The sequence below is a fragment of the Myxocyprinus asiaticus genome, chromosome 21 (assembly GCF_019703515.2).
Source record: "Myxocyprinus asiaticus isolate MX2 ecotype Aquarium Trade chromosome 21, UBuf_Myxa_2, whole genome shotgun sequence".
In the NCBI taxonomy this organism is placed as follows: Eukaryota; Metazoa; Chordata; class Actinopteri; order Cypriniformes; family Catostomidae; genus Myxocyprinus; species Myxocyprinus asiaticus.
The window spans coordinates 41,524,254-41,539,563 of NC_059364.1; the positions used below are offsets into that span (position 1 = coordinate 41,524,254).

General features: G+C 35.4%; 1 protein-coding gene across 2 annotated transcripts in view; it reads left to right on the forward strand.

Annotated features, from left to right (window-relative positions):
• Positions 1 to 4,928: 4,928 nt before the first annotated feature.
• The window catches only part of LOC127412306 (myomesin-2-like), a 96,478-nt gene continuing 86,096 nt past the window's right edge, over positions 4,929 to 15,310 (forward strand). The window contains exons 1-8 of one of the 2 annotated variants that reach the window (XM_051648553.1): positions 4,929 to 5,002; positions 6,108 to 6,213; positions 7,245 to 7,302; positions 7,660 to 7,814; positions 8,457 to 8,543; positions 14,354 to 14,442; positions 14,601 to 14,651; positions 14,754 to 14,918. In XM_051648553.1, coding sequence (XP_051504513.1) covers positions 6,128 to 6,213; positions 7,245 to 7,302; positions 7,660 to 7,814; positions 8,457 to 8,543; positions 14,354 to 14,442; positions 14,601 to 14,651; positions 14,754 to 14,918 — 691 coding nt within the window. In that variant the 5' untranslated portion in view covers positions 4,929 to 5,002; positions 6,108 to 6,127. Of the gene's footprint in view, positions 5,003 to 5,545; positions 5,557 to 6,107; positions 6,214 to 7,244; positions 7,303 to 7,659; positions 7,815 to 8,456; positions 8,544 to 14,353; positions 14,443 to 14,600; positions 14,652 to 14,753; positions 14,919 to 15,310 lie in introns of those variants that run through there. The other variant, XM_051648554.1, reaches the window with a different exon arrangement.

A 15,310-nucleotide genomic window follows, 5' to 3' on the forward strand; every position in this document is an offset into this window, starting at 1 on the left:
TATTGTGGTTGTTTATGTTATATGGTTGCGCATGCGCCGTTAAATCATGTGACAAGCGGCAATTTCTGTGTCATGTGAAGGTGCTTCTTGCGCCTCATGTGACGCGTCCTCTCTAGCTAGATGAAGTGTTCATGCACAAACACACACACACACACACACACACACACACACACACACACACACACACACACGATACCATACACAGTGTTGGGTGTAATGCATTACTAAGTAGTTAATTACTGTAATTACTTTTTCGTTGAAAATTACTCTTAATTTTTAGTAATTTAATTACAGCTACTTCTGATGTAATTGCTGTAAATACTGTATAGACTCGAGAACAATTCTATATAAACAATATTGAATTTAAAATCGAAATTTAACATCTAATGTTAAAATATATGTTTTCTGATTTAATGCAGCCCCCTTAAATTCTTTGGCCAGTTCATGAATAATTGATTTGATTTTATATGATTTATTTAAAAGAATTAAAAGAACGGTTTCATGTCTATCCTTGTATTTTTCATCTGGTTGAGGTTAATTAGGGTTTTAGAACATAATTAGTAATAAGTAATGCAATTACTTTTTAGACAGAGTAATTAGTACAGTAATCTAATTCCACTGTAGAAGATGTAATTAGTAGCTAGTAATTAATTACTTTTTAGAGTAACTTACCCAACACTGACCATACATAAACAGTACAATGGGTTAAAAGCACCCCTTAAGGATTTTTTTTTTTTTTTTTCTGGTCGCAAAGTGTCTAGAGATTGAGAAAGTACATTTATTTTTATTGAATTTTAATAAAAAAAAAAAAAAAATACATATATATATATATATATATATATATATATATATATATATATATATATATATATATATATATATTATTTGTTTTTTATTTATTTATTTTTAAAGGTGGCGAGGGGGGCTTTTACCCAGTGGTGTAGTAGTGACTGAAGAGGTGGACATACTGTGATTTTATCGAGGAAAAAACAAAACACACCCAGTCTCAAAAAGTTATATATTTACACTTATATAAAAGGTGTAAGGAAATTATATTTTTCAATACATAAACAAATAATATTAACAGTTTGTGGTTCGTTGTAATCATAGTCTCATTTGAACCTACAAAATGTATGTCAGGGTAAGAGTTTCTTGCTGGCAAGGTGTACAGTAGGCCTACAGTACTGTGCTGTAGTAAAGGCACCTCCACTTAAAAGGGCACCTTTACATTTGTGAACAAAAGGGGCAGGGGCTTGTGCCCCTGTAGCCCCTGTTCTGTGCACACCAGTGATCACGAGGGAAAAAACGCACCACTGACAGCAGTAAAAGATAGAAAAAAATGACATTTGATACAATTACGGGACAACTTGTCATCTGTGAAGAGCATAAAAAATGAGCACGGGTGCAGTGACGCTCACTTTTAACAGCGAGGTAAATATACAGCACAAAATAATAATGTTGGCTCCAGCGCTACAGGGGCATCTCACTGTAGACGCTAGAAATGTCCCAGCCCTTATGAAATGGAAAATATGATTGGTTAGAAAATATCCAATCGCATCTAAAACGAACGTTCTGATTGATAAGTCGAACTGTCTTATTACGCCTGTGCCTTCCGTTACGGTCCTGCTTCCCGCTGCTCAGTGAAGAGAATCTCTGTACACTTATTTAAAAAATGAAAAAAAGAAGAATTACAATTTACTCAATGGTGCTGCGGCATCACCTCAGTATAATTAAAAGTTATGGGTCAAAAGCCTCCTCACTGTTCTGGCGGCCATACGTATCATAACTTATTTTAGGTGGGCATATGCAAAATCCTTTGAAAGATAGGTGGGCATATGGCATATGCCTGCGTATGACCAAGACTGCACTACTGCTTTTACCCCACACTTGGGGTAAAAAGTCTCCACTCATCGGATAAGAATTGACATTTTATATGAAATATGGCACCCTAATTCCACCCATTTAAGAAAAACAACGTGTTTTATGTTGGCTCCTGCAACAAGGAGGCTTTTTGCCCCAAATTCAATCCCTTTACTTAGACACAGGGCAGGATGGGCCGGATACTAGAATGCAATCTTTGGTGGGGCACTTGGATGTTTAGAGGGGGGCAACGTTTATTATTTTGCTGTCAGTCAGGACGGGGAGATCAGAAGTTTTTGGGGGGCTCCATGCAAATCTAGGGGGGCAATGCCCTAAAATTTAGCTGTGCATAGTGACAAGTAGTTTTTGTAGCTATTTAGTGTTTTGAGAAAAAATTTAATAAAAAAGTGCCTTTTAATCCAACTACAGAAAATATTTAGAAATTCTCAAGATTTTGCTACTAAATTAGACTGCCCCCATCCTTTCAACCACTCACCCTCTCTCCAAAACCCCACCTCTGAAAGACATGTCAGCAGCCGACCCAATGTCAGTCAACCTCGTCAACCTAAAGACTATCCAATGTGTAAAAAGACTGACAGGCAGAGAGCGTTTCAGATTGGACACTTTTTCATATTGGCTAAAACAGGGTGGGCCGCCCCCATACATTTTTTTTTTTTTTTTTTTACAGACAGTTTCTCAGGGCATATACTGTATAATAATAATATAATGATCATAATAATATAAGTATTATAGTAAAAGTATAACAAGTAGCCTAATAGTATAGCAATATATTATTAGGCACATTATCTTTCAATAAAAAGGTTATGATGTAAAATATTGTACATTTTGTATTATATTAGATATTGTATTGCACTTAATATAACACATTGTAACAGAGCCAAATGAAAATGTTCCACTGACACTGACCATGGTGTGTTCTAAAAGACATGGATTAGACTGTGAAATGCATATTTACGAGCTTATTCCTGAGGCACAGAGCAGTGAAAGACAATAATGCTTTCACATCTTGAAAATCTCCACATTTCATTTAAGTGCTGTGGGTTAAATCGACTAGTCTTACCACAAGCGAATAAATAAAGTCTTTTGGAGACAACATTTCAGTGTACCGTACACAACTCAAGGCCTTCTTTCTCAATTATCTGAGTCTAAATCAAATGTACTGTTAAAGCTGCTGTGTTATTTGTTTGTTTGTTTGTTTCCAATGAACATTAATTTTAAAATGTCTCTACTTCCTGACCGATTTCACTGAAATAGGTGTCTTGAGAGCAAAAGAGAAACAGATGGCGGCCCGCGTGCGAAGCCAGTCAGAACAATTGGAGGCGGCTCTCTGCCAATGGCATGAACTTGGGGTGGGACAATATGTTTTTTCAACCAGTGGAAGACAGGGGATTGTTTGAGGGACAAAACCATTATTATTTGTGCAGTTCAGTTTGATGGAGCTAGTAGCCCAAATTTGATACAGCGGTTTTAAAAATAGGATTTGTTTGAGGTAATCTTTTGCCTTCAGAAGATCACTTCGAGCAGTGTAACTCTAGATGGTAAAAAATTAAGGATTAGTTTTCTGCTTCAAGACACTCTAAAACATTAAAATCATCGTTGAGCAATAAAAAAGGGGTGCATTGTCTGTCCACTAATTCAGACCTACAAAATTTAGCCACAAATCATTGCTGTGACCTTCGGGACATTTTTGTCTTTTTCATTTTTGTTTTTTTGATCATTCTGGCTGTGTCAATGCCAACATCATAAATTTTGCCAAAGTGTGTATTTTTGGGGGAATTTTGATATTTCAACCTCAGTTCCTATAATACATCTATAATACGCTGTGTACACAAAATAGTTACACTCAGGACCTTCAGGACAAAAATGTCCCCATTGAAACCCATTAAAACCGCAATATTTGATCCCAGTGCCATTAAAGCATAAAATCATGAATTCTATGATATTATGCTTTCATTCCAGAGCCCTGGCTTCAAAATGTACTTTTTTAAATATTTTCCACCAGATGGTGCAATTTTTCTCATGTTTAGCCTATGGAGCAAATACATGCTTTTTTCCTGTTTTCTGTTTTATAGAACACTGCAGGCCAATTTAATAAATGATGCAGCTAAAATTGTGTGGGTGTGTTGGTATGAATGTCAGAGTGTGTTTTGTATGTGTGTATTGAGAAAATTGTGTGTGTGTGTGTGTGTGTGTGTTATGTAAACAAATTTAAAGGGTTAAAATCCTGAAAATGAATGAATATTTGGTAGTTATGATCAGGACTGATGTTGGTTAAAAAAATCTAAGTCAGTGAAAGTGGAAAATAATATTAATATATAATATTTTTATTGCAGTTTTTTGATGCTGACATTTTTGTCCTCTAAGGTACTGAGTGTGTGTTTTTATTTATTTATTTATTTTTAAAATCTGACTCTGCACAAAAAATAATAATGCATCAAAATGTTAGCAATTAGCAATGTTGTTGCTAATCATTGACATATCCCAGACCATGATAATCCAAAAAAAAAAAAAAAAAAATTCCCCTTAGCATTTAGTATGTGGAAAATAATTCATTTTATTTTATTTTTTATTTTTTTTCATAAAAAACAACAGTGGCATTATATAAACAAACTGGCATTTAAAGGGTTAAAATCCTGAAAATGAATGAATATTTGGTAGTTATGATCAGGACTGATGTAGGTTAAAAAAATTAACTCAAGACAATTAACAATTAACCTGAAAGTGGAAAATAATATTAATATATACTATTATTACGGCAGTTTTTTGACGCAGACATTTTTGTCCTCTAAGGACCTCTGGGTAACTTTTTTAAATTGACGCACATGGGTTAAACCATTTATGCTTATATATTATGAATACCACTCAACTTAACAAATATTTAAAATGACAGAATGTAACCCCAAATCCACCCTCATTTGAAAACGTCTGTGTCTTAATGACTGTATACGAAATATTGAGAGAAGTTAGTGTAAATGCTATATATAGTCCAATGCCCATCCATAAATGGGGTGCGGGGGCAGCAGCATTCCACATGGATAATATTTTGCTTTTCATCAGCTGGTTTCTCCTAGGCGGGTAGAGGCTCATCTACCTCTGCGTTGCGCTCTTGAATTCTCCAGGGGTGAGTACAGTGTGTCTGGCCGTTTATTTCCACACTTTTTCTCTGAAATTACAACACAGAGTTACTTTTGTAGAAATACTCTTTGCTGTTGAGACTGAAGTAGACTTTTGAACTTGGTAGGATGTTGATCTGTATTAAATTATGTTTGCTTGAGTGGGAGTTGCACTTGACTTTGAAGGCGATTACAACATGAGCAATTCAAATATTTTTAGTGCTCTTTAAGCATATGTTTTGTTAGAGGATGGAGGAATGAATATTTGGACTGAGGACACATTTATATTGCTTGATTTTTATTTAATTGTTTTATTGTGGAAAATTGTCTTGTGAAATGTGGATGCTATGAGCTTTATAATATTTAAAACATGAAAACATTGCACGTGCTGTGTTCATATGGGGTTCATGTTTTAGGTGGTGTAATGTTGCATTGATTTAAGTATGCACGACTTTTTGTTTCTTTGTTTGTTTTATGTTTCCCCCTCAAAAATGTGTGGAATGAAACAGTAGTGTAGTTAATTTTTCCATATTAAAAATGGAAAGTACACTGAAATAAGTGGGTAAGCATAGTTGTTACCTTAAGTTATTTGCACTTGATTTAACCTTTGAAAATTACCTTGTTACTTAATGATTCCATCTTATGTCATAATTTTGTCTTTATACCAATTAAATGACCTGAATTTTTTTTTTTTTTTTATATCGAAACTCTCTGTATTACACAACATTTACACTATAGTAACATGCTTCTCAAATGTACACTATACAATAGAAATAATAACCCTGGAATACTGTATCCATCTCCTTGGACAGTCTGATATCCCAACCCCCAACCTCTAATTTTAAACTGCCATGACGCTTGGCTTCCTTGAGGCCCAAAGCTCCAGAACACCCCCTCCTCCTTGTCTCCACAAACAGGTCCACTTTCTTAACACCTAAATCGTATCAGGAGTGGTCCACACATTTATTAAAATACTTTTACCACTGAGAAGAGAGGACATTGAGTAATCCTAGGCCTAATTCCTTCTAGTTTGCATTTGGGCATCTGTCAATCCAAGCATTATGTCTTGTGTGCAAAGACGTTGCATGTTTTTGTTCCTGGTTTGATTCATAGGTCCTTTGAGGTTGCCAAATATGGCTGCAGTCGTTACCAGACACAAGCATTTCAGTCAAGACTACCGCAGTACTGAGTCTAAATATGTTGTTCGGGAATACACAAGGTAAGGTACACGGTGAAGAATCATAGCAGAAAGAGTTGAATTATTGCAGCTAATCGTGATGCTGACAGCAATACTAAAACTACTTGTTGAAATAAAATACAAACACAAAATGTAACATAGTAATAACATGCTAATAAAGCCTATATTACCAACAGTAACTGAACTATAACAGACACCTTCATGTGAATATTTTCCTCTGCTTGTGCTGTTGTAGATAAATAATGCCTGGTAATAGTTTGCTTTTACTAATGCATTTTACATAGAGAGACTTTAATAATTAATAAAGAAAACTAGAAAAGGCCACTTTGATAAGCTGTCCAGTTTAATTTAAGATGGAAAGCAACAAATCAAAATGGAGTATACATGTTATTTCAGAATAAGAGGCCTATTCAATTCATTTTAAGTTCGTAAAATGTCAATTACAATTAGTTATGGGACTTAAACTAAGACAGATGGTCACAATTGGTCATAATTTGATTTATCAGTGATTAGCAGAGATTTGCTTTATTAGTGAAGAGAACGTCACACCAAAACAAGCAAATTGTGTTTGTGGTGACTGCTCTCTGAGGGGTCAAAAGGTCATAATTTTGGTTTTGCAGTCAGATCAAATTGTAGGTCAAGGCCATAGCTGTCTCAAGAGAACCATGGGTAAAAGATGAGAAAGAAATATACATTTATACATATTTATATGTACAAACATCTCGGAACTCATTTGGAAATATAAGATAAAAAAATAAAAAGTACAAAATACTTGCAGATCAGTGTAATTATATTTTGTCACTTTTTCCCTCTGTGGATTGATCTAAATTGTGTTGTTTAAATGCATGGGAAATATGTGTTTGTATATGTTTGGATGCATGTCAAAGTGAATAAACTAATTATTAACCTGCAATCATATGAACTTTTGACCCCAACTGATAGCTTGATGAATTCCTTATTTTTCTCATAGCAATTGCACTGACCTGTTAGTCTTTGAGCTTTCCCAGTGTTATCATTTTAATGTACTTCAATGTGTGTGTTTGTGCATTTAGCTCTGCAGCTGAAGAGATTCAATATCAATACCAGACAGAGAAAAGAATCAAGGGAGTGGTAAAGTTGCATTTTACATCAGCACCTACTTCTGATTTATGTCCATTTCAGAATGTCATTGCTGTTATTGAGTGTACAACTTTATGTAATTACTCAACCCAAACATAGTTCAAGCTTAGTTATACAAAAGGGGTTTTCTCTATGTTAAAGACAATTGCTGTTACCTGTAGTGGCAGGGTTCTCATGGTAATTGAAAACCTGAAATTTTAGAGAATTTTATTTTGAATTTTTTCTCAGGTAATTGTGTTTTCCAGTTCTGAATATTCATGAGTCAAGAGCTGTGGGAACCCTATAGCAGGCCACAAATGCAGTTTGTCACACATACCACAAATGTTATCATTTATCTTCTTTCATCAGGTGGAGAAGAAGATGCCTGAGAAATATGTCCGCGAGGAGTCGATGATCAGGGGCCCAAAGTTCGTGGTGCGACTGAGGTCCCACACAGTGTTTGAGAACACTCCCATTAAACTGTTCTGCTCTGTGGAGGGATACCCCACCCCACACGTCAAATGGTGAGGCTTCATCACACAAACAGTCTTACTGTGTTTCCTATACCCCAGGTTTCCGTGCAATATCTCTTTTCTCAGTCAGTTTGAGTTGAAATCGCAGGTTTATGTCTAGTATTATATAACTGTATTTTCAGTGCCCCCCAAAAAGTATTTGGAAGTCAAAATTTAAAATATATTCATTTCATTGCATTAGATAACAAAAAAATTCAAATCACTGGCATATGCAAACAAAAGAACTTAACTTTTATGAGCCATTTTGCTTAATCTTTAAGCAACTGGTGTTGCAGTGATTTTTTGTGGATGTACTGTATGAAGTCAGTTCCCCTCGAGTTCACACATGTGTCCTAGCAGAGTAATCGCAAGTGGAGTTCAACAGTAACTATGGACTAATTCCACTAAAATTTGTCCAAATATTTTGTCTTAATTTTGAACAGTATATCTACTGTATATCATTTCAAACCTAACAAACTTCTTTTTGCTAATTATTTTGTTTGAAAAGTGTGCTGCCTTTATTTGAAATAAATGCCACATTGTTTGAAATTGTGTTATCTAATGCAACAACATCTAAAATGTAATAATATGCATGGAGCACGGTAAAGAAATGCTAAGAAGGTCTATTAATAATATATCATAAATATTCGGCAGGTTCAAGGATGACGTCATCTTGGACACTTCCTCTGGAAAGTGCTTTGTGGAGAGCAACGCTGGACTTCATGCCCTCACTATCCTCAAGTAATGTGAACTTTGCTCTGGTCTTTTCTGACAGTGATACAATGTGCTGTTTTGCTCATAAACTATACAACAGCAAGACTCAGTCTGTATGATGAGTACATGCTTACCTTTAAGTTTTTAAAGGAAAACTTCACCAAAACAAAAATAAATAAATAAAATAATAATAATAATAATAATAATAATAATAATAATAATATATATATATATATATATATTCATATTTACTCACCATTATGTGGATCCAAACCTGTATGACTTTCTTTCTTCTGTGGAACACAAAAGGAGAGGCACAATGACAGCCTCAGTCACCATTCACTTTCACTGTGTGGAACATTTTTTAAAGTTTATCCTCTTGTGTTCCACAGAAGAAAGTGAGTCATAACATGTTTGGAATGACATGAGGGTGAGTAAATTATAATCTAATTTTCATTTTGGTGTAAACTATCCCTGAAAGTGGCCACAGCAAGAAAACTTACAACCGGGCATTTGAGATTTTGTTTTGTAATTCCCATTATTCTCAATAGTGAGGTAATTGTACAGTAATTTTCAAGTCAGTATACATTTAAACAGCCTAGTCTCACTGAACGAACGTTACTATAACCACATTTTTGAAAAACAAGTTTTACGTGCCACTTTGTTTTGCTGCCGTTTCCTGGTGAAATGAACACTAGGGGCGCTACAACGACTGTGCGTTTTATTTACTTCACACAAATCACGAACGCAACGGCTGATTATGACTTTATAAACACTTATTTTTCCCTCTTTTACTCACACCCTGCTATATTATTATAACAAAACACTTTTACTCTAATGCATCATTTAAAATGATACATTAAAACGCTTGTATTACAGACTCACCTACATTTACACATGTATTCCAATGTGATTAACTTCTACGGTACCTCACCAGCTAGAGTGTTGGACTTTGGACTCGGAAACTGTGTCTTGAGTCCAGCCAAGGACGCTCGAAATGAAAGTGATAGTGAAGCATAAGTGCCATAGAAGCGAAATGATGTGGTTGCTTCAGTACATGTGCTATTCATGTTGAATTTGCTTCAAAAAAAACTTTCGGTTAGGTTTAGGTATTGGTTTAGGGTAAGGATGTCTGTTTGCTTTTTTAAAACTCCATTGGTTAGGTTTAGGTTAAAGTTTTAGGTTAAGGAGGTACGTTTTACTCAGTGAAACATCCATCTCATATTCACCTTAAAAACCTCATCTGATTACAACATCATTTCACTCGATTGTGGCACCCCCCACTGGATATATCACTGGGAAACTGCAGCCAAATGTGTACTCGTAATTTTGGTTTGCAAAAATGTTGCCATTGTCACGTAAATTTCATGAGATCAGGCTGCATTTAAAGGTAGTTGATCAAACACACAAACAAAAAAAGTGCTTCATTGCCATGAAAATCATAAAAATCTTCACAGCCCTTGAAACAGGATTAATTTTTTTAAAGCAAACCATATTTTTTCTTTCCTTTGATTTTGGGGTGAAACTTGACCGTAAGGGCAACTTAATCACATGGGAAGTCGGCATGTTGTTTCATTGAGTTCCAGTACCCTAGGATCAGCTACATTATGCCGACTTACTGACAAGCGCCCTCTCATCAGCAGCATAGGAGACCTGGGTTCAGATGCCGTATTGAAACCAGGAAGCAATCGCATTTTCATAATCAGTGACGAGTGTGATTCAGAGGTTGCATTTTTCCCTCTAACATTACATTTTCACTCTACTGATGGTTAGTCTTAGGTATGGGGTTTGGGTTGGGGGGGGGGGGGGGTACAGTTTATAAAATATGCATTCCTCTTCACTGTATTACATCATGTACAGCTGAAAACAACTCGCTTTTAAGCTCACTTTTGGCACCCCTCTGTGGACATTTCACTCGGAATATGAAGCTCATGTTAATATGCCAAACAACACTTACTGCTTTGGCCACTGGGGGCAGTGTTTACAATATTGATAAGCACAGACCGATTTTAGCTCAAGAAAAGCCAACCTCCTGTTTCTGATTTCACTGGGAAATCAGTCTGGTAAGGGACATGTTCTTGACAGATTTCATGAGATTCATCCTCCAAACCTCCAAAATCATCCGAAACACGATAAAAGTTCACAAAAAAGTATATTTCCACAAAAGGAAGTCATGTCAATGGGATTGCATGAGAACGTTTCCAATTTAGTCCAGGTCCGCCCTGTCTTGAGCTCCTGTCAGCTGTTCATGCCAAAGTTCTAAGTTTGGTGTCATCTGACACTCCGGCGCCTTAAAGAGAGCTGGTTTTCACTGCTGTCACACAGTCAGTCCAACAGACACTCTCCCTCACTCTTATGTCACATTTATGTCCGCTTCTTGAATTCAGAGCAAAAACCTCACAGGAGAAGCTTGGCATTGCTCTAAAATTGACCATACATTTACCTTTCTGACAAACAGCCGTGCCTCAAAAGAACGGCAAGGCAATATATTTAATATTCACAATATATATTAAAAATGATTTTGCTGGTGATAAAAAAAATAAATAAATTCAGCAACATAATGTGAATATTGTGATGATTTTATTTGGCCATTAAGTTTCCTAAGGGAAGTGCCTTTAGACAAATTTTACAATTCTTCCTCTTCTCATGACTCCAGAGTTTGAGTGTATTAAAATAGAGATCACATGCCCTATTTTAAGAGCACTATGCCTTAAGTGCAGTGCTATGCAATATGTCATACAGACAAAGTCATTGGGCTTGGCCATGAAGTTTTGATATTTTCGTGCAAGTATGCGTTAAGTCTAGGCAAGTAGGTTTTGTGAAACCACATGCGCAAAGTGCAAATTGGCTGGGTCAAGTGCAATTTAATTTGGAGGTTCTTCTTCAGTTATTGCAACATCTGCGTCCTATTAATAAATATATTGAATAAATGTCGATATAAATGAAGACAGCCCATTCATAAGAATTTGGTAGTATAAATGGACTGTATGCAATGCATCCCAACTCTGTTTATTGCCTGCGCTGCTCCAGACCACGATGTATGTGTTGTATGTTCTCTATCGACCTCTATCTCTGGGACTATTGGCTCTCATCCTGCTCGCCCGTGTCTCACCTGCTATGCTTTGCTTCTCTCCCATTGTTCATTGTTTTGTTATGAATATTTGTTATATGTTTCTCTGTTTAATGTTTAATTTCTTTACTTAAGAAACCTTAAATACTTTTTCTTAAATCCCCAAACTGCAAATGCAGGAATTGATTTTAGAATTTGCGTTGAGATTAGACGTGGTTCTCAAACATCTTAGCATAATGACCTATTTTTTAAGAAAATAGCAAACTGCGCTTTGCCCCACTTCATTAACATTCAATACACCCACTGTTTGCACGCATTTCACCCACAGATAGCGCAAACACTCCCACTCATGCCCACTTGTCCTTTTCTGTTTATTACTATGTATTGTTATATTTGTGCAAATAAATGCGAAAGATGAGTAAGATAAAAATGAGTAAATATTATTCCTCATGTTCATTTAGTGAAAATGGAGTGCCAAATTATTTAAAATGAAATAATTCAATGCATTTTTTGAATTAATAAATCATTAAATACATTATAAAATCATTAAAACTATAAAATCAATAAATAATCATTAAATCAATAAATAAATAGATAAATGTCCCTTGTATTTCATTTTTTGCACTAGTTTGGGTCCATTTTTATTTTTCAATTAAGCATGAGCTTCATGTCTTTTCATCTTCATTTTTAATGTTACGGTTATAGCCATGTCACTCAATGACAGTTGGCGTCACTTTTGGACAAGTGGGTTTAGGCAAAATACAAGGGACATTTATTAATTTATTTCGTGATTTGGTGGATTTTCTATGATTTTAAAAATTAGAAATTTGGCCCTCCATGAGTGAAAAATATATAACTTGATTCTTTTATGCATAATTTGATTATTAACCAGATTTCTTACTGTTTTTTAGTTTTTTAATCTACTTGGCAACAATGTTTGTTTGGTAAAAATGATGGTTCCTCTAATGGGAAAAATGCATGTTTTTTATTTGCCACTTCAGAGAAGATATATATATATATATATATATATATATATATATATATATATATATATATATATATATATATATACTGCAAAATTATCAGTTTCTCTGGATTTACTATTTATAGGTATGTTTTTGAGTAAAATGAAAATTTTTGTTTTATTCTATAAAGTACTGACAACATTTCTCCCAAATTCCAAATAATTTGACATTTATTGTCAGTACTTTATAGAATAAAACAAAAATGTTCATTTTATTCAAACACATACCTGCATACATGCAGTGGTCTCTTAATGTGTGTGTGTGTGTGTGTGTGTATATATATATATATATATATATATATATATATATATATATATATATATATATATATATATATATATAGATCAGCCACAACATTAAAACCACCTGCCTAAAATTGTGTAGGTCCCCCTCGTGCCGTCAAAACAGCTCCAAACCGCATCTCTGAATACTATTCTGACATGATATTCTTCTCATAACAATTGTACAGAGCAGTTATCTGAGTTACCGTAGACTTTGTCAGTTCAAACCAGTCTGGCCATTCTCTGTTGACCTCTCTCATCAACAAGGCGTTTCCGTCCACAGAACTGCCGCTCACTGGATGTTTTTCGTTTTGGCACCATTCTGAGTAGTGACTGTTGTGCATGAAAATCCCAAGAGATCGGCAGTTACAGAAATACTCAAACCAGCCCATCCAGCACCAACAATCATGCCACGGTCCAAATCACTGAGATCACATTTTTTTCCCCATTCTGATGGTTGATGTGAACATTAACTGAAGCTCCTGACTCCTGGGATTTTCACACACAACAGTCTCTAGAATTTACTCTGAATGGTGCCAAACACAAAAAACATCCAGTGAGTGGCAGTTCTGTGGATGGAAACGCCTTGTTGATGAGAGAGGTCAACAGAGAATGGCCAGACTGGTTCGAACTGACAAAGTCTACAGTAACTCAGATAACCGCTCTGTACAATTGTGGTGAGAAGAATATCATCACAGAATCCTATTCTGAGATGCGGGTTGGCGGTGTTTTGGCGGCACGAGGGGGACCTACACAATATTAGGCAGGTGGTGTTAATGTTGTGGCTGATTGGTGTATTTCAAATATCAATCAAAAGGCTGTGAAATATTGAGATATATTTTTTAGCGACAGTGGGGTTCAAAAGTCCACATTGGAAATATTTTGTACAGACAGTCAGATTGTCTTTTAAAATCCACTTTTTGCTCAGTTTGCTATGGTAAAAATAACAGTTGTAAAGTAAAAACCTATAAAGTTAAAAATTGCTAAATAAAAGCATTTTCACTAGTGGTCTCAGACTTTTAAACCCCAGCTGTGCTCTCATGACTGTGAAGGGTTGTGAGGGGAGCAGGCTTTAATATAGTATGGTCACGCTGAAGGTCATATTACAGTCTTCTCATTTTCTTCCCCCTTCATTGGTCTCGTGTTTGCCATTCAAGCTTCGGAGCCTCCTGTGTTGAACATGTCGTGAAAGCAGACGCTTAGCCACATTAGCATTTAGTTTGGAGCAATTATCCTCTTGACAAGAGCATTAGTTAACTGCCAATTTATCCATCATGATGGGGAAGCACTTTATGTGCTTTCCAGTTGTCAATTAGGGAATGACTGTGGCACATATCCAATCAAATAGCAATCATGGTGATTATGTATTGACTGATTAATTAGTGGAGTGGGTGAAGACAGGTTGAGATCCAGAAGTGTATTGATTAAACACCTGTGAATAAGTTATACTTGCTTTTGTAGGTGTGGAACTGATGACACTGCGATGTACACGGCTGTTGCCTCAAACTTGCACGGACAGGCATCCTGCCAGGCCTCCATCATTGTGAAGAGTAAGACTAACAAACACACTAACCCTGTTTAAACTACTTCGATATAGTAAGTTTCTGTGTACGACAATGTCCTGTATGTGTACTAGAACTATTCTTTTGGTAAAAATACCTACGATTACTAACTGAATTGTAAAAGTGCTGTCATGTTCACTTTATAGGGTGCAAAGAGGAAGAAAAGACCTCTCCTTATTCCTGGATGCCTTATCAGTGTAAGTGTGAAAACATCTATTCATTAAAGAGTGAAGACTCGGTACAATTGACAAACAAATGCTGAAAGAAAGTAACTCTTCTCTTGTTTCTGCATTTCTCAGATGCGATTTTACCTGAAATCAAGTATACAAAGATTAACATCACCTTCCTTGAGACGTTTGATGTGACCTTTGGAAAAGAAGGTGATAAGGTCACTTTGACATGTAAGATGACCATCAGCCCCAACTTGGCCAACCTGCAGCCTGAGGCTTTGTGGTACAGAGATGGTAGGAAAGGTTTAACACACAAATACCTACAGTATGAGTGAATAGTTGATAGATCTAATGACAGCTGCACATAATTCATCATTGTAGCATTCACCATTTGTCCATGTGACATACTGTACTGTAGAATATTTTTTCCCCACCAACCTATATAAAAATTGAATAAGTGAGTGATTCTCATGAAAGTCACATGTCATCCCAAAATCAAAACAAGAAAAGTAAATAAATAAAAATAACAAGATATTTTGTATAAAGAAAATTAAGCATTTTTTGAGAAACATTATTTATTTATTTTTTTTTTAATTTTGACATTATTTTCAAGACAATTTTGCATATATTTCTCTAAAATTCTCATTACTGTAAGGCCATTTCCAATCATTCCAATTATTTTCAAT